Source organism: Branchiostoma floridae, chromosome 18 (assembly GCF_000003815.2).
Source record: "Branchiostoma floridae strain S238N-H82 chromosome 18, Bfl_VNyyK, whole genome shotgun sequence".
Classification (NCBI taxonomy): domain Eukaryota; kingdom Metazoa; phylum Chordata; class Leptocardii; order Amphioxiformes; family Branchiostomatidae; genus Branchiostoma; species Branchiostoma floridae.
The window spans coordinates 16,609,919-16,632,497 of NC_049996.1; the positions used below are offsets into that span (position 1 = coordinate 16,609,919).

A 22,579-nucleotide genomic window follows, 5' to 3' on the forward strand; every position below is an offset into this window, starting at 1 on the left:
TGAGAGACAAACTGGCTCTATGTTTATCGGTTGTACTGGATAACACCAGTAGTAGGTTATGGAAAGTAGGGAGTAAGGTGCTTATGTTATACTGCATAAAACACAGAAGCAATGCCATTGGTTTCTTTGTCATAGTTCTTGTGGTCCTTCTACAGCCTGGATATTTTTGTCGTCACTAAAGCGTCTTGATGAGAAACGGCACAACACAACTCATCCATCCTGGGTGTAACATGAGAGCTTAACATTATAACATTGTCTGAAGTTTATACACTTAACTCAATCTGATGCTTAGAGTCCAGGAGGGAAGACAATAAAGTATATCACTGTATGAAACTCTTTCAAAAGTCCAGTGTGTGGCCAGTTTGTTACAATTCATTAAACAAGAACTTGCGTGCAGGTACTATGACGAGGTAAACAACGCTACATGTATGGCTGCTCTGCAAATGTCCGTCAGTGACTCAAGAGCACCCCTTGCAGTACCCTTAGGGGACAATTCGTGTTCAAGACTGAAATTAAGATGCTGTGTGTTATAAGGCTCCTTAAATACAAAGGGTACTGCAGTCGAAATTGCACTTTTTAGATGTGCTCTGGACAGAATATAATCGCGATATTTAATGATAGATAGCTATTGGACTCGGTAAAAAGTTGTATAGGTTTGAGTTAAGTTTAGGTTTATATTAGGGCTGACAGGTGCGTTGCCACGAGAGCCGACAGGTGTAACAATACAGGTGCTACCCGTATGAAGCCGTACGCATATCTGGTGTCACTTGAGGTAAAAAAACTTCTGCCCTACTCACGTCGTCAAGGACGAGTAACAACAAGTGTACAGTTAGTCTCGCCCTGCGTCAGTAAACACACAGACGACGCCCCCCTCCTCAAACATACACCACTAAGTACACAGACGCGCCAAACATGTATCCGCCATTTTGGTGCAAAGTCAGGAGGTCACAAGTGCTTACATTGGATACACACTACAAAAAATCTTTTTTCTTTTTTTTCCTGTTTTCTTGTTATTTCTTACGAAGAGAAAAAGTTTCTTGTATTAAGAAAGGTTGAGAAAAATCAAGATACAGGAACAGTACGGGTAAACACGGGACACGTATCTATGTAAAATACAACATAAGAGTAAAACTCGTCAATGGCAATGTTTAATGTTTGTACTGAAAAAAAAACACCTATGGGGCGGGGGAGGTGCTTATGTTATACTGCATAAATTAATGAGATAAGCATTTCACCTCCATAAGCTGTGTGATACTATAAATATTCGTGTCAAAACTTTTACCATATCCACAGTGAGACAAACTGTAAAATCAGCTGTGGTGAGTTATGGAGGGTGGGTAGGGTGACGTTTATGTTTTACTGCATGAAGCATTGATTGCAATGCCGTAGTTCTTGTGGCCTATCTTCTGTCTTAGCTATTTGGTCATCAATTAAATGGAGAAACAAAGAAACACAATTCATCCGTCCTGGGTGTAACATGAGGGCTCAACCTTATAACATAGTCAGAGGTTTGCACAGAATATGTAGAACACATGTGGAGTACTAAGGACCCGGGGGGGGGGGGTGGCTATGAAGCGGGCCACGGACATGCACGCACAAAGGAAATATCTCACTTTGACCTCAAATTTCTTTGATAAACTGGGTCCAGCCCAAGGAAAAGTTCTGTTACTGCTACATGATTAACAACTTACAGAAACCTTAGGTGGGAATTGCTGTTCAAGACTGAAATTTAAGATACTGTGTGGTACGTGATTTTAAGTTTCGCCCTTAAGGAGCTTTTAGTGGGACGTTCTGCTCTTACCGCGAGTTACAGTAGTCAAATCTCTCTGAAATTAAGAAAGAACCTTACATAAGACTTCTCAAGGTACTTCTCTGACTTACCTTAAGGTGTTCTTGGGGGAGATTTCGAACTTCTCTTGGCCCGGACAAGTCGATGGTGAAAATAAGTTCCTCTTTTCAACCGTACCTCACTTCCGGGTTGGTGACGTGACGGCGACTCCCGACAGCCTTTGTTATGCTAATCATGAGGCAGGTGTGCTGGAGCTGCAGTACCCAAAGCGGCGCCAGACGGCGCTTCAAGCTTCCCCACAATCTGCACTATAAGATATAGACTTGACTTTTACAATCATAAATCAGATAGTTGATGTGGGCTTGAATAAAGTGTTATAAAAGGGGAACTATGCAGCATATTTTCTGAAGAGTTGGCGTGAGTGTGTACAGTTGGCTTGAGGGTGTCACTACTACAGTAGTTAAGCCAGATAATTGCACAACGGATTAACGCACACTTCTGTTAACTGCACGGAATCCCAAACGGGTGCGGTCATGCCGGATAACTTCGCATTATTGCACCATCCGGACAATTGCACAAAATACACTGGCAAATAGGTTGTGCATCTAAAAGCCTCTATTATTTGTCCATAAAATAGATTATGATCATCATCATATCGTTCCGTGCCAGTGCTGCAGCCAGGTCGGCCTTCTCATTAGCTTCTAGTAGGTCCTGGTTGGAGACGTTGGGGCCTAATACGCAGTCCTTATTATAATAATAATAATAATAATAATCACCAAGTGTATTTTGCCAGCCAGTAGGTACCCATGATGAGTAATGAGGCTGATTAACGTGGTCGAGGCACCTCCTCGAGCACGGGACCCCCGTTTTACGTCCCTCCCGGAAGACGATTTCGTGGAAAGCTTCGTGAGGCTACAGCAATCCGGACGTCCTTGGTTGTTATTATAGATTATGATAAGCAACAAAAACGCCCAACCCTGAAGCCTGCTATGAAAGATAGCAAATGCTCGTTTTCAGACTATTGGATACCTTTGATCAAAAACTGCGTAGCTTTATTTCGCTAGAATATGTTTTCGTTATACATGTATTTGATGTGGGTAATGAGGTCGTTGAGCCTGTGACCTTTGCCATCTGACCTTTGACACCAAGGGACCGCTATCCTGGGACCGTGCGCCTGACTTTGCAACACATTGGAAGTCTCCTTGTCTGTATTTATTCTGGTCTCAGGATCATCACAGAATTATACATTACGAAAAGACAGACTTCTTAGAGCTCAAGACAAAGGTCTTGTGGAACCCAGAGTCGTGAGTAAAGGTGAGCAAGAACTTTCTTTTCTCGAATTCTCCGCACGATAAAGATGGAGGTGGAGTGATCTGAGATTTATCTCCAGATGAATATGTCGGGGTTTTGTTGGTCTTTTCTGCGTTTCTTCGCTTCTCTCTAGTGTTGCATTTTGTCTTAGTTCTGGTCACCTGCGAGAGAAAGGGTTGTTTATGGGTGCAAATTAGAGAGAACTTTCCGTAGTCCGATTCATCCGCGATCTGCTTAGCTTGGAGATCGGGAAGGGGGAGGGGGGCGGAGATACTACTTTTGGCGGATGGATGCACTGCACACGGTGTTTGGCACTTTAAAGGTCACGGCTGAGTTTGCGTTTGTACAAGCAGGTACAGCCTACTAGTACTTTGGTCAGAGTGTAGCTTGCAATTTCTTTGCAAAATTGCAATCATTCTTTATTCTATATCTAACGCTAGTTCACCTGTAAATATCCATTGGGTAACCTATATCCGTATCTGTATCTATATAGCCGGTATAACTGCCCTTTGGTGTAATACACCAACGTATCAACATTGATGATTAAATCTATACAGAGAGTCCATAAGGCATAATCTCTTTCGTTGAGTTCACTATGCATGTGCGAGTGACAGGAGTTCTGGTGGTGAGGTGAGGGCCCGATGAACGTTAAGGTAGCAGAACACAGTTTTTCGCCTATGGGGATTTACATGGTTAAGGACCCTAAAGTGAGGTGGTTCGACGACTCAAAAAATATACCAGGGTGCAAAAGTAATTAACAAGAATTCAATATGTTGGAGTTCAGGGTAGAATCTACAAAATATGTGAAAATGAGCTTAAGTTTGTCCGCTCATTTTCTCAGAAAGAACACTTTGAAATGATCCCCAGTGGAGGTCACCATACTGCACAAGTAGCGGGAACCGGATTCGTGCACGAAATTCTACCCAGCCAAACAAATGTCGTAACCCAAACCCATACAGCCTCAAAACTTATGTATTCCTCTACTATCCACCACAGTTTCCGACTCCTTGCTTGCACAGAAAAATTTCTATGGCTCTTCAAGTTCAAGAACTGCAATGCCCTATTTTGTGCCCGACTTACTTTTGTCCTCAGGGGTCGCCCATAAATAGTGTGCCATTTTGTAGGCACCGTAATATTCCAGACATTGTCATGCAAATCTTTACAATGATCGATACTGTTTACTTATGATAGGCCTTCACCTTTGACATATTACCCAGGATTCCTGTTGCCGGTAAAAGAGATTACTGTAAATGCATTTATGATCGTGGGGATTTGATTTTGCAATAGCGGGAAAAAGGACTTTTTGCGGTGGTTTTTAAGTTTGCAGCAGCACCATGCACTGTAGTCTGTTACTGCTATGGAGAGATGTTTGCGTTGGTTTTAAGTTCGCGGTGAAGCGGCCACCGCAAAAACCGCGAGCATTAAACCACCGCAAAAGTTTCTGCATTTACAGTATTCTCATTGCGGATGCGTTGCACAAAGCATCCTGGGTAATCTATCAAAGGTGAGGCCCCAGGCTTGTAAATATGTCTTGTCTACATCATGCTTGTTACTTACATGTCCTGATGGGTTTTGATTATGTATCAACTTATCAAGGGCCTTGACCTTTGACATATTACCCACCATGCATCTGTGCTGAGCATGCCCAGTTGGAACCATGAACCTCCTTATTGACTGTTCTCTAAAATCTTTAAAATCAGATGATGGAGGCGACTGGAGATGAGCATCTAGAGTCGGATGAGGAGCCCAGCTGTGCAGAAACTCACAACGGAGGGACAGGGGAACAGCAACTAGAGATTCACAGTGGTGAGAGACCACAGCAAGCATCTTTTACGTCAAAGAGGCGCAATCTAAAAGGTCATGCTGGTGAAACCAAGAGTGAAAAGAAGCGGAAGAGACACAGTTGTCCGCACTGCGACTGTATGAAACAGACACCAAACTGACGATGACGCAACACATCATGACACACACTGGTGAGAGACCATTCCGGTGCCAGCAGTGTGACTATTCGGCAGCGCAGACGGCTACCCTTAAACAGCACATCCGGGCTGTGCACACCGGTGAGAGACCTTACCACTGTGGCTACTGTGACTATTCCGCAACCCAAAAGGGAGCTTTAAAAAGACACATGTTGAAACACACACAACCTAAAATTAAGGTTAAAAAGGAGCCAAAGAAACACAGCTGTCTGCACTGCGAGTATGTTACGATAAATAAACCAGATATGACAAACCACATCAGGACCCACACCGGTGAGAAACCCTTCATGTGCGAACAGTGTGACTATTCTGCAGCACGGAAACATGAACTGAAACAGCACGTCCTGTCTGTGCACACCGGTGAGAGACCTTACAACTGTGGCCACTGTGACTTTTCCACGTCAAGGAAAAGCGGTCTTTTCGTTCACATCCGGACGATACACGGCGGGGAGAGGGCCTATCAGTGCCAGTTTTGTGAGTTTTCTGCTCAACAGTCTGGTCACCTGAAAGAGCACGTCATGGCTAAACACAGCAACAACAGGCCGCACAAATGCACACTGTGCGACTTTTCTTCAGTAACCAAAAAGAGCTTAAAGCTTCACATGACGACCCACACAGGAGAGAAACCTTACAGTTGTGAGTTGTGCAGTTATGCCTCCAGACAAAAAGGCCAGTTAAAGCTGCACATGGCTAAACACACTGGGGAGAAGCCATATAAATGTAAAGTCTGTGATTATGCTAGTGCATCAAAGTCATGGTTAAAAAGTCACATGGTCACTCACACTAGCGAGAAGCCACACAAGTGTGAACTGTGTGATTATTCTACAGCACAAATGTATCGTTTGAAACTGCACATGGCCAACCACACTGGGGAGAAACCTTTTCGCTGTGAACACTGTGACTTTTCCACAGCAGAAAAACAAAACTTGAAACGCCACATGGCTAAACACACCGGTGACAAACCGCACAAATGTGAACATTGTGACTATTCTACAGCGCATAGGAGCCTTCTGAATCGTCACATGGCAACTCACACTGGTGAGAAACCTTACAAATGTGATGTATGCGGCTTTGCGACGGCACATAAACGCTGTCTGAAAGACCACATGACTAAACACACAGGCGAGAAGCCTTTCCAATGTGAGAAATGCGACTTTTTCACAACCCAAAAAGCCCACTTGGCTGATCACATGTTTAGACACGCCGGTGAGAAGCCGTACATGTGTGAGGTGTGCGGTTTTAAGGCAGCAGTGAAGGGTGGCTTGAACCAGCACATGGCCACACACACGAAGCCCCACAAGTGTGACCAGTGCGACTACTCCGCAGCCCTGAAGTTTCATTTAGACAGGCACATGAAAAAACATACCATGGGCAAAAATGACAGTCTGACAGCTTGAAGAAAGTGAAGAAATGACAAACTTTGACCTCATTCCTTGTCTTCTCTTAGAGTAAGAAATTGCTTTGTAATTGTATTTGTGTTGAAGAGAAGCAAATTGCAAATAAGATACTGTGTGTTGCTTCTGCTGAATCAGGGCTTGAAATCCTCTTTTTCTGCATACCTGCACTGGTGCAGGTAACATTGAAAATTACCTGCACCAGACAAATTTTACCTGCATCACTCTGAATTTAGGAAGTATAGATCATACTGAAATTGTTCAGGAACCATTGTTTTATACTTAATAGGCGGTAACAGTCAATGCAGCTATAACAATCCACATGCATCTACACCATAGGATATTTATGTATAAAACCTAGTACATGGACCAGTGCAGGTTAGGTGCAGGTAGACATCAGAAATACCTGCACTGCTCTAATTTTACCTGCACTAACCTGCATATGCAGGTGGTATTTCGAGCCCTGCAGTGAATGTATTGAATAGGGGGATCTTATACTCTGAAAGATCAAGATTGTTTCCAGAAATTTCATGAATATGATAACAGCTAAGTAACTTGCACATCATTCAATTACTTTTGCTGGAAAATATAATTGTTTCATCTTCGTGGAAAGAAAGATACAAGATCATACAATTTTTATTGACACGACAAAAAGTACAGTGATCTTGAATGGCCAAGTATAAACTACAGAACAAAGGTGAATCCAGAATAAATCTTAAAACTCTACTAACTAAACAATATAGGATAATAAGAACACCTCGATATTTGCAGTGAAAAAGATGGCAAGTTAAATTTTTGTATTGATTCTGAACTGATGAATGCATCTTGTTACTCGAACACAGAAATATAAGATCCCTGAAGTTTAGAAAACCTTTGAACTTTTAGAAATATAAGACTTTTGAACTTTAATATGACCTTTCAACTTTAAGGATTATAAGACTTTGTAACTTTTAGAAATATAAGACTTTTGAACTTTTAGAAATCAAAGACCTCTGAATTGTAGAAGGGCAAAACCTTTAAACTTTTAGAAATATAATACACTTGAACTTTAATATGATGTTTGATTTTTTGGATGTTTAAGAATATATAAGACAATCTGAATTTCAGAAGTGCAGAACCTTTGAACTTTTAGAAATTTGTGACCTGTGAACTTTATTATGACCTTTGAACTTATAGAAATATTAGGCATTTGAACTTTAAGCTAAGAAATTTAAGATTCTTATCAAAGTTTTGTCTGGAACAAATGAATAGCATGGGAACCGCCTTGGAATTCCAGTTTTCCCTTCACTCTACTTCTGATTGTTCTCTTTCTTTTGGATAATCAGGTTCCATACATATCAGACTTGGGAATGAGATCTCCTTCCCATCATTCCCTACCAACGAAACTCCAACATTTCCGGTCGAGCTTCGTTGATTTCTTCAAGCTTTGTAGTGCTCTTACATCTTGTAAGAGGACCTTGAACACCTGAAATGGACGTCTTTCAAACAGGAGTAGAAGTGGGAGGAGAAGAGGTAACGTCTTATTTTACAGTTTGTTGAGAGAAACCATTCTCGCAAATCGATAGAATTCCGTTGATAGTATGTGATTGGCCGACGCCATGTTTTTTAATCACAGAAAAGAGTCATTTGACGTTACAACAAATCTAACCGACCTGTGAACATTTTACTGAGATGTGTGTGCTTTGATGATCTCCCCATCCCACATTAGGCGACAGCAAGTACATTATATGGATGTCATCAGCGCGCTCATTAATTTTTGCCTGATTTAAAAAAAAAGTTCCTCTTCGGGATGGTCAGATAGACCAAAACAGGCAAACATGTTGTGTTGTAGCCTAATAACATGCTTGTAGAAGTGACACTAGGGAGGTAGCCATGACTATAGTTGCAGAAATGAAACTTGTTGTAAAAGTGGCACCAATATGGAAGCCATGGATGTAGTTGCCAGCTTGGCAAGTGATACCAGTGGTATCACTTTTACTACACTAGTTCACTTCTTTAATACAGGAATGGATACCTTGTTAGTTGTGATGCCACGTTTTGTCACCTCAAAGCTTGTTACGAGATTTATGGTGTCTATTTTGAAAATTTAGCCATCTTGTTTTTTTACCCATCTTGTGTTTTTTTTTGCGCTATCTCATTACTTTTGCACTCTGTATAGGATGTCATCCATAAAATTTACTTGCCGTGGCCTAACCACATAAGGTCAGCTTGTCTGAATGCTCCTATTTCTCCACCACTCCTCCCTAAAGGTACACTAAACATACAAGAACGTCGAACCAATGTGGCGTCATGCTTCACCAGTTTATTTTTCAACAATTTTTTTCCCAACGAGAATCAATGTCCTTAATTATAAACTATTGACTACATGGCTCAATTATACTTTCCTAGTAATTATTTGTTTCATAGTAGATCACCACTTGGCTTACCGTAGAGATAATTGCCAGTATACAAGAGCATGTTGAATTATACACTTAACAACCAACACCATGCATTGGAGGCGTTCCGGGTTATTTAAAATTCCTGCCATGTTGTGTATTACAACATGCATTAACAGATTTTTGGTTTATACCCTTGTACCGTATTATTTACAGTTGTGTGTATGGTGTAAATCATTTGGACTATTTCAGTTGGAAACTTTTAATAGTATTTGTTCACATGTTCCGTCTGGTTGCCAAATACCATGACAGTTGTACATGCACTTCTCATACAGACCATTACTGGCATAAAGTTACATGTCAGAATAGGTTTCAGTAACAAGGCAGTTTTGTAGGCATTTTCTACAGTTAGCATTAATAGATGCTGGTACTTCTAGTCGATAACAGAATTTTTAACACAGTCGATATTCGCATGTCCAATTTTAGTGAATATCATCAGTATTGTATAAATGTGGCTAAAATAAGCTTGGATGTACCTTGTCGGTTACATAGGGTAGAGGGCAAAACATTACAAACATTAATTTTTAGATAGAGTACCTTCTTTTATAATGCATGATTCATTACTGGTATCTCTACTGTTTCATACTGTACAGTTTGGATACTTAGAAAACCTACTAAAAGCCATCCACAAATCATTTGAAGTATTATTTACAACTTGTTATTATTCACTGCTTCATGTCCAATTCCTGATGTCAAATCTTATGTCTGGGTCTTTGCAAAATCAATACATGTATCATGATTATTCTACAAAAAATTAAGTTTTAAAAAATCAATCATCTATGCATTGAGAGTTGGTAAAGCCACAGGATTGGATTCAAGAGAGTGAAGTAATAGGAGAATCGTTTATTGCCCCCCCCCCCACACACACACACACACACACTCTATCTCGCCGTCTCCCCCTTCTCTGTGGGTGTGGGTGGGTGTCTGTGTGCAAATTTGCGTATCAGTGTTCTTTGAGGCAAATGTCATTTCAATGTGGGCTATAGGAGTTGTCCATGCAGCAACCGCGGGCTAAAGGGAACTTTTTTTACTCGTGAGTGTATTCGAGGTTTTCTTTTTGCGCGTGGATATCTGTGTTTGGGTCTGCATGTCCGTCTGTGTGCCTCCTCAATTACCTTTATCCACAATGCTGCGTTGCCATATATCATTCAATACTGCATTATTGTCTGTGAGGCTAGCAGGGTCGTAGGGAGTAATGTCATCGTTGAGTGCTCTTTGTTGCGCATGCCATACACTACTTGGGCTATGAAGGATGATTCCTGTTGCAATAGGGATGTTGCTATTGTCATTGTTGTTGTTGTTGTTGAAAGAAGAAACTTGTCTCCTCTTCGTCTTCCTCTGGAAACTACAGAACGCCTGTCTTTAGCCCTTCTCTTCTCTAGTCTCCAGACCACTCAAGGGCCCAAACAGTACCCAACTGGCCCGTTGGATACTGCCTTGCCACCGTTAGATCCGCTTGGAGATTACTTCTCCGCATTAGCCAAAGTTGCCATGGGTGTGTTTATATCAGAGTCGGTTCCACCTGCTGCTGCCTCAGGTTCTTCTTCGGTGGTCTGCTGGTTGCCGGCAGAGGGATGTCCTCCATTGTAAGGATGAACCATGTTCCTCTTCACATCAGTGAGAGTTGTCAGGGACACGTCTGCAGCAGAGACAGTTTCACCTGCGGTGGTCTGCTTATAGCAGGCTGCGGCGGTTCCTCCACTGCCCTGATGAGTCTGAAGGCGTGCCCTAGCCTCCTCCACAACGGAGGCAGTTGCCATGGGAATTTCTTCCGCAGAGCCGGTTCCACCTACCTTTACCTCAGTTTCAACTGTGGTGCTCTCTTCGACGTGCACAACGGCAAAAGTTGTCATGGGGATCTTCTCCGCAAAGCCTGGTCCACCTGCCTTTACCTGAGATTCTCCTCCGATGCTCTGCCGCCTGCCAGCAGCGACAGCTCGTCCTCCGGTGACCCGCCGGGCCTTGGGTGCGGAGGTTCGCTCTTTTCCTGGCTGAAGTCGCGTCCTGTTCTCCTCGACATCAGTGAGAGTTGTCATGGGTATGTCTGTAGCTGAGTCGGTTCCAGATGCCGCCATCCCAGTTCTCCCTCCAATGGTTGCCCGGCTGGTACCAGTGGTGGTGGTTCGTCCACCGTCCTGATTTGGTTCGGCCAGACTCAAGCGTGCTCTGATCGCAGACCTCCATTTCTGCACCACCTCTGACGTTATTGTCAGTATCAGGGCCAATAGAAGGCCCTGAGAAGCGTTCAGCACAATAAAGATATACTCGATAACTCTACTGTTGGTGTAAGGATAGATGAAGCCGAGAATCCAGGTGAACCCCATCAGAAAGGAGATACGTATGTAGACCCAGGCCTTGCTGCTCTCTGAGCGCGACAAAGCAGCATTGGCTATCTTAAACGACTTCCGTATGGCCAGCAGGGCAAAAGTGACCAAGACGGTATTAACCAGAAGGGCACAGAGGACAGGAATTCCGAAAGCCACCAGACTGGCTACCGGATTGCCGATCCAACAGTTCTCTCCGTAACCCACCCTGACAGAACTACCGAACTCCACGATCATTGTCACTACTACTACAGGTACCGGCACCAGACAGGTGTACAAGCGGTACTGGTACAGTTTTGCTCTTTCTAAACCGTCACCAAACGTAAGAAAGATATCAATAGCAAGCGCGTTTACAGATGTGAAGATGGTCAGCAGGAAGTAGTGCAGAAGTATCGCGAACACTGCACAGCCCACTCCGAGAGGCACCCACACACGTACCACAAACATGGCTTCAGCAAATGCCACGCATGCCATCATCTGAACCTTCAGCTTTTCCGCGACTTTTTCCCACTGGCCAGACCGAACTGAGTAGACCGCGAAAACAATCACTGCTACTGCAGACACTATCACAAGACCCAGGGTTAACCACCCCTGGTATGGGTCCCGAATGTGGGTTGGCGGTGTGTGATCCTGTGTGTTGTTCGAGAAGTGCTGCAGTACGCACTCCCCGCAGATCGATGCTGTTGTGTTCAGAATGGCCACCTGCTCAGCTGGGCAGGACACGTTAGAACTCAACAGGTGGACGCTGCCATTGGGAAGGATACGGAACTCTTCCGCTGTGAACGTTAGAGCGGTTTCGCTGCAGTTTTGTGAGGGGATAGTTTTGTTTGATAAACCGTGAGTTCTACGGGAGGACGAGAAGAGCCGGCATGTGTCTGTGAAGGGATCGTATACAGTGTCGGAGGGACAATGAATGGGACTGTTTCCATCACTCACATCGGCGTTAAAGTTGAACAGATTAGTTAGTGATAATCTTTCGACACAGTCTATAAACCCGCAACTTCCAGCAAAACTACCGCTACCCTTAGTATTATTACACCATAAATGTGTGGTTGCCGTAAGAGAGAGTCCTTCACAAAGAGCACAGTGGACATTTCTGTATATCTTATGTCCGATGCCTATAGGATAACTATAGGACCTACAGGCAGTAACATTACAACTCTCATGGGAAACATCAGTCTGGACACATCGTCGACCATATGACTCTCCTGAAGGGATGAACATTACCTTGTTCGTTCCAGTGCAATCTTTCTTACTATCAGTGATGCTGTAGTACGCTTGTGAGCCTTTAGCTGTGTGTGAGAACAGATTAATCAGTCCTGAACACTCCACTTTGGAGTCCCATAAGGTTACGTCTGTTAAAGACACGTTGTTACACATTGCACAGAATATGTTTCTGTAGGGGACTGCACGTGTTGAAGTGTCTACCACGGGCATCCGGTAAACCAGATCACCTGGGTTGAAGGGATCCACGTGTTTCAGGCACTGATCCCTTGTGACGTCATCAGTCCAGCCGTCAGGGCAGTCAGCCATCATCCAATAGGACCACCTATCAGGAAATCCGGACACACAGCTCCACTTCAGGTGGTGGTAGCCAGGGGGCGCTGCAGCAAAGCTGTCTTCTCTGTAGTGGGTGTAGTGAAGTGACTAATTCGCGCTAGTCACGGCAAACTACAATTCTGTAAAGTTATTAGTCTAATTGCAAAAAATGCCGCTTGTATTTTTCTTATATGTTTTGCAAAGGATATAAATACGAGGCCATGAACCTTTTTCACCATAGAAACCAGTCATAGTAGCCTCCATCACCATCGTAACCGGCAACTGTGACATGCTCGTTTGTCAGCTCATGCATATATGCGTAAAGAGATGCTTACTCGAAGTCCTGACAACAGTCGCCGAAAAAGCTGCAGTCGCTGTCACAATAGCACAGTCTATCTTCGCGGAAAAGTAGTTCACCACAGGTATAGGCTTCTTTGCAGTCCTGGCCGATAAAGTCCAATGAGAGAGGATCTGAGGGGAAAAACCAGCGAAAAACTGGCTGTCGTTGCAGAAAAAACTTCACTGCTTTTTTTTTAACCTTACGATTGTTGACGCATGCTTTGCAGTTAAGTCAGGATATCTTTTGTCACCGCTGAGTGTAATAGTTTATTTATTTATACATTTATTTATTTATTTGGATTCTCCACACTGACAATGGAGGGTATGGCGGAACAGGTGTCAAAGGACACCTTTTCGAAGCCGCCCTACCTAAAACATAACAATGATACATCAAATGATAATACACATAAATACAAGAACAAATATCATAATCAATGTAAAGTTCAAATCAGGATAAATCAACTTTACAACACACATACATTATTGAGTCCAAATATATGAAATAGATATACATGTAGTCATAATAAAGGGCAAATTATCGTGGCCTTGTGGCAATGCAAGAGGCGCAACAGCATGCTAGTGACCATGTGCAAGCCTGCTCTAGCTTGAAGTTTTGTCGGAATCGGTTTTGCTTAAATGTAGATAGTTTTCGTTTAAAGGCAGACACATCGGACGGGCTTGTGTCTGAAGCTCCCAGCCCTCTGGTTTCAACGGGAAGTTTGTTCCAAATTGTGATAAGTCGTGGTGTAAATGAGAAGGCGAATGAACATGATCTTACTCTCTGAGGGACTAACATGTGTGCCCTTAAACTACGTGGCGTTCTTGAAGGGAATGCAGCTAACCTGGCTAGATCTGAATCATATACCTTTGCATGGGACTTAACGAAAACCACAACATCAGACATCTCTCTTTGGTAAGACAGTGGTAACAAGCCTGGTCTAGATAGTCTAGACTTGTAGTCGAGGTGTTAAGTTAGAACTTATACTGTAAATGTTCGAGTGGTTTTATGTTCGCGGTTTTCGCGAGGCAGTCTTACCGCGAACTTAAAACCACCGTGAACATTTTTTCCATTACAGTATGTGACTACAGTGTATGGCACTACCGCGAACACTCCATTTTTCCGTAACCGATTTCAACATGAGGTAAATCTTCCACGAGGAACATGTTTTCTATGATCTTTGAAAGCTGCTGACTCTTTTGACCTCTTATAGATAAGAGTAAGAAGAAGAAGGGACAAGGTGGCTATATAAATGCGGGTACCAGGCTAGGATCCTTCGACGAAACAGACTAAGTCTGTTTGGCTATTTCTTTAGGATCACGGCATTCAAGATATGTATTTACAAATCTCTACTTAAAACTTGAGTACTGAGAATAAATCATAACTTTAGATATACTAACCAGCACATTCCATCACGTTGCAGTAGTCCCAACTTTGCGTCCCGTCCGTGGTGTAGCACCAGGGCCGCTCCTTGTTGTCAGGGTTACGGCAGAAGTTCTCCTCCAGGCCTGCATCAGGATGAGCCTGTGGTGTGTAGGGATGGCTGTGGGGAGACTGGGAGTCCCATCTCTGACACACCAGGTCTCCTGCCCTGTACAGATATACGGTATGTTAACGTGTAAAGAGCCTGTGGTGTGTGGGGATGGCTGTGGGGGGACTGGGAGTCCCATCTCTGACACACCCGGTCTCCTACTCTGTACAGATGTACGGTATTTAAACGTGTAAAGAGCCTGTGGTGTGTGAGGATGTCAGTGGGGGGACTGGGAGTCCCATCTCTGACACACCCGGTCTCCTGCCCTGTACAGATATACGGTATTTAAACGTGTAAAGAGCCTGTGGTGTGTGGGGATGGCTGTGTGGGGACTGGGAGTCCCATCTCTGACACACCCGGTCTCCTACCCTGTACAGAAATATGGTATATAAACGTGTAAAGAGCCTGTGGTGTGTGGGGATGGCTGTGGGGGGACTGAGAGTCCCATCTTTGACACACCCGGTCTCCTGCCCTGGATAGACATACGGTATGGTGTTAAATGTGTTAAGAGCCTGTGGTGTGTGGGGATGGCTATGGGGGGACTGGGAGGCATAACTCCTCCCCCTGTCCTGCATAGCTCCTCCCCCGCTCACCTGTTAATCTGTCCCGCATAGCTCCTCCCCCTATCCGCTGTGTTAGGTAATCTCACCTGTTAATCTGTCCCGCATAGCTCCTCCCCTTATCCGCTCACCTGTTAATCTGTCCTGCATAGCTCCTCCCCCTATCCGCTCACCTGTTAATCTGTCCTGTATATCTCCTCCCCCGCTCACCTGTTAATCTGTCCCGCATAGCCCCTCCCCCTATCCGCTCACCTGTTAATCTGTCCCGCATAGCCCCTCCCCCTATCCGCTCACCTGTTAATCTGTCCCGCATAGCCCCTCCCCCTATCCGCTCACCTGTTAATCTGTCCCGCATAGCCCCTCGCCCTATCCGCTCACCTGTTAATCTGTCCCGCATAGCTCCTCCCCCTATCCGCTCACCTGTTAATCTGTCCTGCATAGCCCCTCCCCCTATCCGCTCACCTGTTAATCTGTCCTGCATAGCTCCTCCCCCTATCCGCTCACCTGTTAATCTGTCCTGCATAGCCCCTCCCCCTATCCGCTCACCTGTTAATCTGTCCCGCATAGCCCCTCGCCCTATCCGCTCACCTGTTAATCTGTCCCGCATAGCTCCTCCCCCTATCCACTGTGTAGAAGCACCTCGTCGGTGGAGCTGAGAACAGAAAACCATGTCAGGACAGAAGATACAAAAACCGAAAGTTCTGCTGCAATGCCAAGGTCAGTCTATAATTGATTTTGACCTTCGTTTACCCACCCAAGAAATATCACCACAGTCCAGAGGCTCTTCAGCTGTGCTGAGCACAAATATCCGGATACACAACCATGTAAACAAACACACAAACACAGAGACGGACCAAAAACCATACCTCCGTCTATCATGGAGGTAAAACAAGGGGATGGACTGTAAGTCTTTAAGCTTTCGTTGAAGATACAAAAAGTTGAAGTTACCGTCACATGCGAAGACCTCCTCGCAGTACATCCACCTGATGAGCGGGTTGTTTGTGTAGCACCACGGCCTGTCCTTCCCGTCCGGGTTCCGGCAGTAGTTCCGCTCCAGCCCTGCCCGTGGGTAGGCCTGGGGAGTGTGGTTATGGGGGTGAGGGTACTGATATGTCCAGAACTGACACGAGTCGCTCCGGTTAGCAAGGCCCCTGTAGCTCGTCCCTCTGTCATGTAGATAGTAACAGTCTGCGGACATAAAACGTGGTTACATCGTAAACGCTGCGCACGAAAGGACTGTACATTCTTACCAGCAGGCACAGGAAGTCTGGGCGTGGTTGATTGTTGTAAACTTAAACTCCCTACTATAGCCCTACAGCTAAACTAAGTACCAACCTAGGCCTATAGCTTGATGGAAACATGAGATGGGAAAAATCATTGCTAGCAACTGGCGTCCTTATGTTTAGCTCCCAAATATTCTGAGGGAACCTTGTGTCGTTAGAGGCCACTGTACCCTTCCTGATGAATAATTCAGTGCTCTGCACATTTGATGGGATTATTACAATCTTTATTGACACGACAAAAGTACAGCGACTTTCGTAAGGTCTACATGTATAACAACTACTTACAGTACAACTAAACACATATATATGGATATCTATATATGGATACATCAACATAAAGGGTCTAGCTGCTCTAGCATGTCATTTACACTATTGGTTCTACGGTATAAACAATCGTGGATATATTTGCCTACTTGTACACAATGTGGATTATCGCCTCCCAGAATGTAGTTGAATCTATCTATCGAACAGAGAGTAGCAAATTCTTTAGAGCAAGCGGAAAGTAAAACACTGTCTCACCACAGTTCCTCTCATCACTATTGTCCCCACAGTCGTCTTTACCGTTACAGCGAGTAGCCGGGTGGAACAGGGCGCCGTTGTCGCAGGCAGAGGCACCTGAGGGATAGAAAATACTAGTATCCGTCATCACAGTTCAATACAGGAACCCAAAACGCTTGAGAGGTTTTTAAAGCCTTGTTTTGTGGTGACTTGCAGTAAATTATTTCAGCTTTGCAGTGAGAGTAAAGACTTACCTTCTCCTCTGCTGCAGTCCACCCTGCCCCGCCGCTCGCCTGTAGCAAACACAAGTAGAAACATCAAACCTGCATTGCCGTGAATATTGTAGTGTTTGCCCATGATGATGATGAAATTCAGAAAATTCATGAAAATCAGAGAGTTTTAAATTTATTCATTAAACAACAGCTTTACAAGCAAGGAGAAGGGAAGGGAAGATAAGAAGACTGTGTCGATACTCACAGCAGTTCTGCTCGTCTGTGTTGTCTCCACAGTCGTCATTGCCGTCACACACGAGTGCCTTACTGATGGTGGCTCCGTTCGGACACATCTCTTCATCTAGATATTAAAAAAGACAGAACGTCGTGGGAAAAGTCTAAAAACTTGCATTCAAGTTCATCTGCGTAGAATGCAGCTGTTATTCCATGCACATAACTGGTCTGTGTTAAAGTTTGTTTCTTCCAGACCATTCCGGTACAACTTTTGTCTGCTTCACGCCAACCCTGCTGACCCCTTCTTGGTTCGTGCCTTACCGCAGTTTTGTTCATCGCTCCCATCGTCACAGTCCACTATCCCGTCACAGATCACCTCATGCACGTCACAGTCCCCGTCCGTACAGACCGTCCTCTCCAATCCGGAACAGGCTGGGCGAACAGAAGGAGACACAGGGTCTGTTTGTGTCTCTGTGTGTGTGTGTGTGTGTCTGTGTGTGTGTGTGTGTGTGTGTGTGTGTGTGTGTGTGTGTGTGTGTGTGTGTGTGTGTGTGTGTCTGTTTTAATCACATTGACCAGGAATGTTACTTTTTGAGTCGTGGGAAGTTGTCGATGGGTATTCTTGATATTCGGTAGGTAGGTTTGAATTGAGAAGACCAAGGTCAAGTTCGATTATGGGCACCATAGCTCCTTCCAGTGGTGCTGCAGCGGGACTGGTATGCATGTGTGTGTGTGTGTGTGTGTTTGTCTGTGTGTGTGTGTGTGTTTATAAACAACATTATTGCACAACAATTGTACAAGGTACAAAGTATGGCATCTACATAACTACAGTTCTATAGCTTATCTAACTAATACAGGAGTGTGTAGTATGGGATTAGTTTTTTTTTTACAATCATTAGAGGAATTTTTAACGTCTAAATATTCTTTGATATATTTTCCTATTTCTGGCATGCATGGGTTGCCACATGCTATCATGTATTTCAATTTGCACTTCAGGTCCATTAAGATGAATCATTGTGTATAAAATGACAGCATTGCGAATATCAGAATATTTGCGACATACAATAATAAATTAACAAATAAAGTGATATCCGTCTTCAATTAGCTCTGGACAGAATGGACAAACCCTCTGGTCGATAAGAATTTTTGTAATCTCCCGGTTTCTATATCTAGTCTATGACAGCCAATTCTGAGTTGTGTGATTGCCCTACGAACGTCAAGGCTCTTTATGGTTGAGATTTTCATACATGTAAAGCTTGTTCAATGTAGAAAGACAGGAGAGTTTGGAACTGTTTCGATAAGAGGAATGCCAATTTTGCACGTATACATCTTGTAAACGTTGTTGTAGCTGAGTGGTGATTGTATCAACGTGGTATGACCTCGGGTTCAGCCATATGTGTCCAAAACAGTGGTAGTTGAGAATATTTTTTACGTGGACAATCCAATCATATTCTCTGAATAAAACGGTGTTGTGTGCCTCACGAAGAAGGGCAAATTAACAAAGCGATTCAAATATGAAGCCATAGGAGCATCGTCATATTTAGTAGGTGGGTTGATTTGAAAACAAAAGGTCAAGTTCGATAATTGGCCTTCTAGTGCCTTTCTGTGGTACTGCAGCAGCATTTCTGTGTTTCAGTTCTTGCAAGAAGCTACGATTGTTGCAGACAACGTTTTGAAATCCCAACCAATGTTTGTGAATGGGCACCTGTTCTTTTTAAAAATTGATTCATGTAAAATGCCTGTAAAGGCAGGGTATATGTTTTGCCACCTTAATTTGCATTTTTGTTTGTTTTAAGACACTCTTTCAGGGAACTCCCTTCTGGAACGTCCGATATAGCTCGAGAACATGTTAGACCCAAAATTGCAAAATACTTTCAAATTTCATCACGTTCTTCAAAATAAAGCAGAATCACTGTTCTACACTACAAAAGTGTACATTAACTTACCCAAGTAAGAACACAAACAGAGGACTATTTCTATGTAGGTGTTATGCACTATGATATCCAGGTATCATCCTTCGCAAAACTTGTATCTTTTAACAGTGACGATTTGATTAAGAATTATTTATGGGTAATGTGAAATTCACCATGGTTAGTCAGCATTACTCTGTTGCTATAGATATATATATATATATATATATATATATATATATATATATATATATATATATATATATATAGACGCGCCATTCCCAACTTTCCCACATTCACGGTCGAACAGAATGTAGAAAAAGTTGGGCCTTTGTTTGTCTAAGCTTTAAAAACCTGTCTAGATGTAGCCAACACTAGTATTCGAGTAGTCTCCTTTTTACAATAATGTTTACCACTGTTTATCGTCACATGTTTGTCGCCTTATGTTTCTATCATGTACTTGCAATTGTATTAGCTTCCGGGCATGAACTTGCAGATAAACTTTCATTTCAGTACATAAGGAGTAGTGAGTACTTACCCTGGAGAAACTCTATCTCGCTGATTTCCCTCCGCCTTCCACGCGGAAACTGCAGGCGCCAAGTCTGTGCTGTGGCGAGGAGTCCGGTCAGGTCCACTCCGCTCAGACTTATTTTGTCCACCCTTTTATACGGACGGCTGACGTGTTCCACTTCAGTAAAGGTTCGCCCAGCGAATCTCCTGACCGTGACGTCCATGTCTCCGCTCTCCTCCTCACCCTGGTACCACATCCGGATCCGGGACAGCGTCAGGGACGTCTGCAGGTCAAACGTTAGCTGCCAGGTGGGCTCATCATCGCCACGCCTCCAAATCGTCTTGAAGTTGGAGTCCAAGACGTACCCGGCGACGCGTCGGACGCCGTCGTCGCCGTCCCATTGGTTCGGTGTCACCCATGTCGGGTCGGGCTCCACCCAGCCGCCTGGCGGTAATAACCGTCTTTTATTAATGTGTTATGGAGCTAGCTATGTATAAAGTTGGCTTTTTTTGCGGGAAATGTCTGTATCACGGAGGTATGTATAAAGTCGGCTTTACATAGCGGGAAATGTCTGTATCATGGAGGTATGCATAAAGTCGGCTTTACATAGCGGGAAATGTCTGTATCACTGTGCGGTATTTAGGGACGCAGGTCATCGAGCCCCGTGCAAAGTAAAAATTTTTGCCAAATGCAAAAAGTGACCTTCTTTCAGTGACAACCACGTGACTAAATTTCATGACTAAAAGCTCTGCAATTATTTGTTAGATAGGCAATACATACGTCTCCCTTTGACAAGAAGTTGAATCAGAATTCTAATTTACTTTGTCACATAAAGCACTTTGAACATGGCTAAAATTCCCAATTTTTGCCAAACGCAAAAAGTGGCATACTTTTAGGGACAACCACGTGACTAAACATCAGGATCTAAAACTCTTCAAGCATTTATCAAATAGACAATACATAGATCTCCCTTCGACAAGAAGTTGAGTTATAATTCTGTTTTACTTTGCCACATGTAGTACTTTGAACATGGCTAGAGTGGCACTTATAGCGTTACAAAGTTGGGCCAAAAATTACGTTATTTTGAAGCTTGAAACATTGCATTGTTTTGATGCTGCCCAAGAACTCAAGTTTATCTCGTTGGAAATTTCACAACAATGTTGGTCTATTCAGATCTTGTTTTGTTTTGACGATACAATAAAAGGTGTTGGAGTGACGATGCCGTAAAGTATGCCAATTTCCGTGTTTTTGAGATGCGGAAATTGGGGAAAATGGCCAGAAAACTTTGTTTCCCCGTTACCATGGCAACAAGGAGTTTTGATGTAAAAGAATGCTATTTTAAGAGGTTGTGGACCAAGTGCTATCACTGTGCAAAACATGAGCCAAATCGATTTTTTTTACCCCTGCCACCATTGTTTAATCCTTACAGACATTTGCTCTTAAATCTCGCAATTTTAAAATTCTGCTATCTTCTGCCCAAATTTGGCCGTCGGTAATTGAGAGGGTGATAACTGCGTAACAAGGAGTAGATACGAAGTAGTTAAATTCTTGAAGTGAAGGTAACGTTGTTCTTGAAGTGAAGGTAACGTTGTTCTTGAAGTGAAGGTAGCGTTGTTCTTGAAGTGAAGATGTTCTTTTGAAGTGAAGATGTTCTTGAAGTGAAGTGAAGTATGGGAAGTGGTTCGGGGGGCAGAGGAAGAGAGTCACCCGACATAACTTCAAAGCCAAGTCAAGTCTGAGGAGAAAACTTGCCAATGCTTCCTGTGTATCTTGACTAATGCTTACCATCCTACCTTACAGCCCTGACTTATTAATCAGGCTCAGGTCCCTAGTCCCTTTTATTTTTCATTTCCGCACACATCCCGGCCGGGCCCCTTTCCGGAAATGGGCTCTAAGCCTTACAGAGCTGACGTTTTGTAAGAAAACATATCCACGGATCATAATGACCTCCCGTTGCCTACTTGAAACTGGAACATATTTTCATCTATGTTCTAAACATCTCGGGATGTTGTGGAAAACCATGAGATAAGTTGCTCACCCGTCAGCGCGAGTGCACCTGACAAACAGTGGCACAGAACCCACAGCAGCACCAGCGAGGTCATGTTGGGCCACAGGTTTCCCATTCTTCCGCAAGTTGGCTGGCTTCTGTTTTACAGCTAGCCGACGCCGCCACTAATGAACACTATCACTCAACAGTTCCTTCGTACAGAATAGACTATAGCGTGCACAGCCGAATGTTGTCATTAACTGGCTACATAGATGAAGAGTGGTAGCCTCCTTAGCAGGCCCATCGGTGGCGTGTTAAAGTTGCTGATAAAGCGTGTTCTGATGATGGGCGATTTTATTCCCCGGTGGATTTCACCGAGACTAGGTGAGCGGAATTCTCATTGCAGATTCAGGTATCACGTGGTCACCACAGTATGTGTGTGCGTCATCAAATATTCGTTGTTTTTTTCTGAATCGTCTAGTAAAAAATGTTCAAGGACTGGTATGTGCGTGGCGGGTTGGCCTGCTTAACTGTAACAACTTCCAGCATCATCCCCAAACCCCACATTTAAAATCATCAGGACATTCCGACATTGATCTGTGCAACTGGACTACCCGAAAACCTGGTGCAAGAATAGACCATTCCAAACATATCCCCTACAAGAATGGACCATTCCAAAGCTAGCTCATGCCCAGATCTATTCGCATGTCATCGTTGGTATTGAGAATGAAGAAGAATGGAGGTA

General features: G+C 43.7%; 1 protein-coding gene across 4 annotated transcripts in view; it reads left to right on the top strand.

Annotated features, from left to right (window-relative positions):
* LOC118405884 (gastrula zinc finger protein XlCGF57.1-like) overlaps window positions 1-6,511 on the top strand; it is a 49,464-nt gene extending 42,953 nt beyond the window's left edge. For 3 of the 4 annotated variants that reach the window (XM_035805706.1, XM_035805704.1, XM_035805705.1), the window contains one exon: window positions 4,801-6,511. In XM_035805706.1, the coding sequence (XP_035661599.1) occupies window positions 5,046-6,476 (1,431 nt within the window). In that variant the 5' untranslated portion in view covers window positions 4,801-5,045 and the 3' untranslated portion in view covers window positions 6,477-6,511. Of the gene's footprint in view, window positions 1-2,969; window positions 3,104-4,800 lie in introns of those variants that run through there. The other variant, XM_035805703.1, reaches the window with a different exon arrangement.
* The last annotated feature ends 16,068 nt before the right edge of the window (window positions 6,512-22,579 follow it).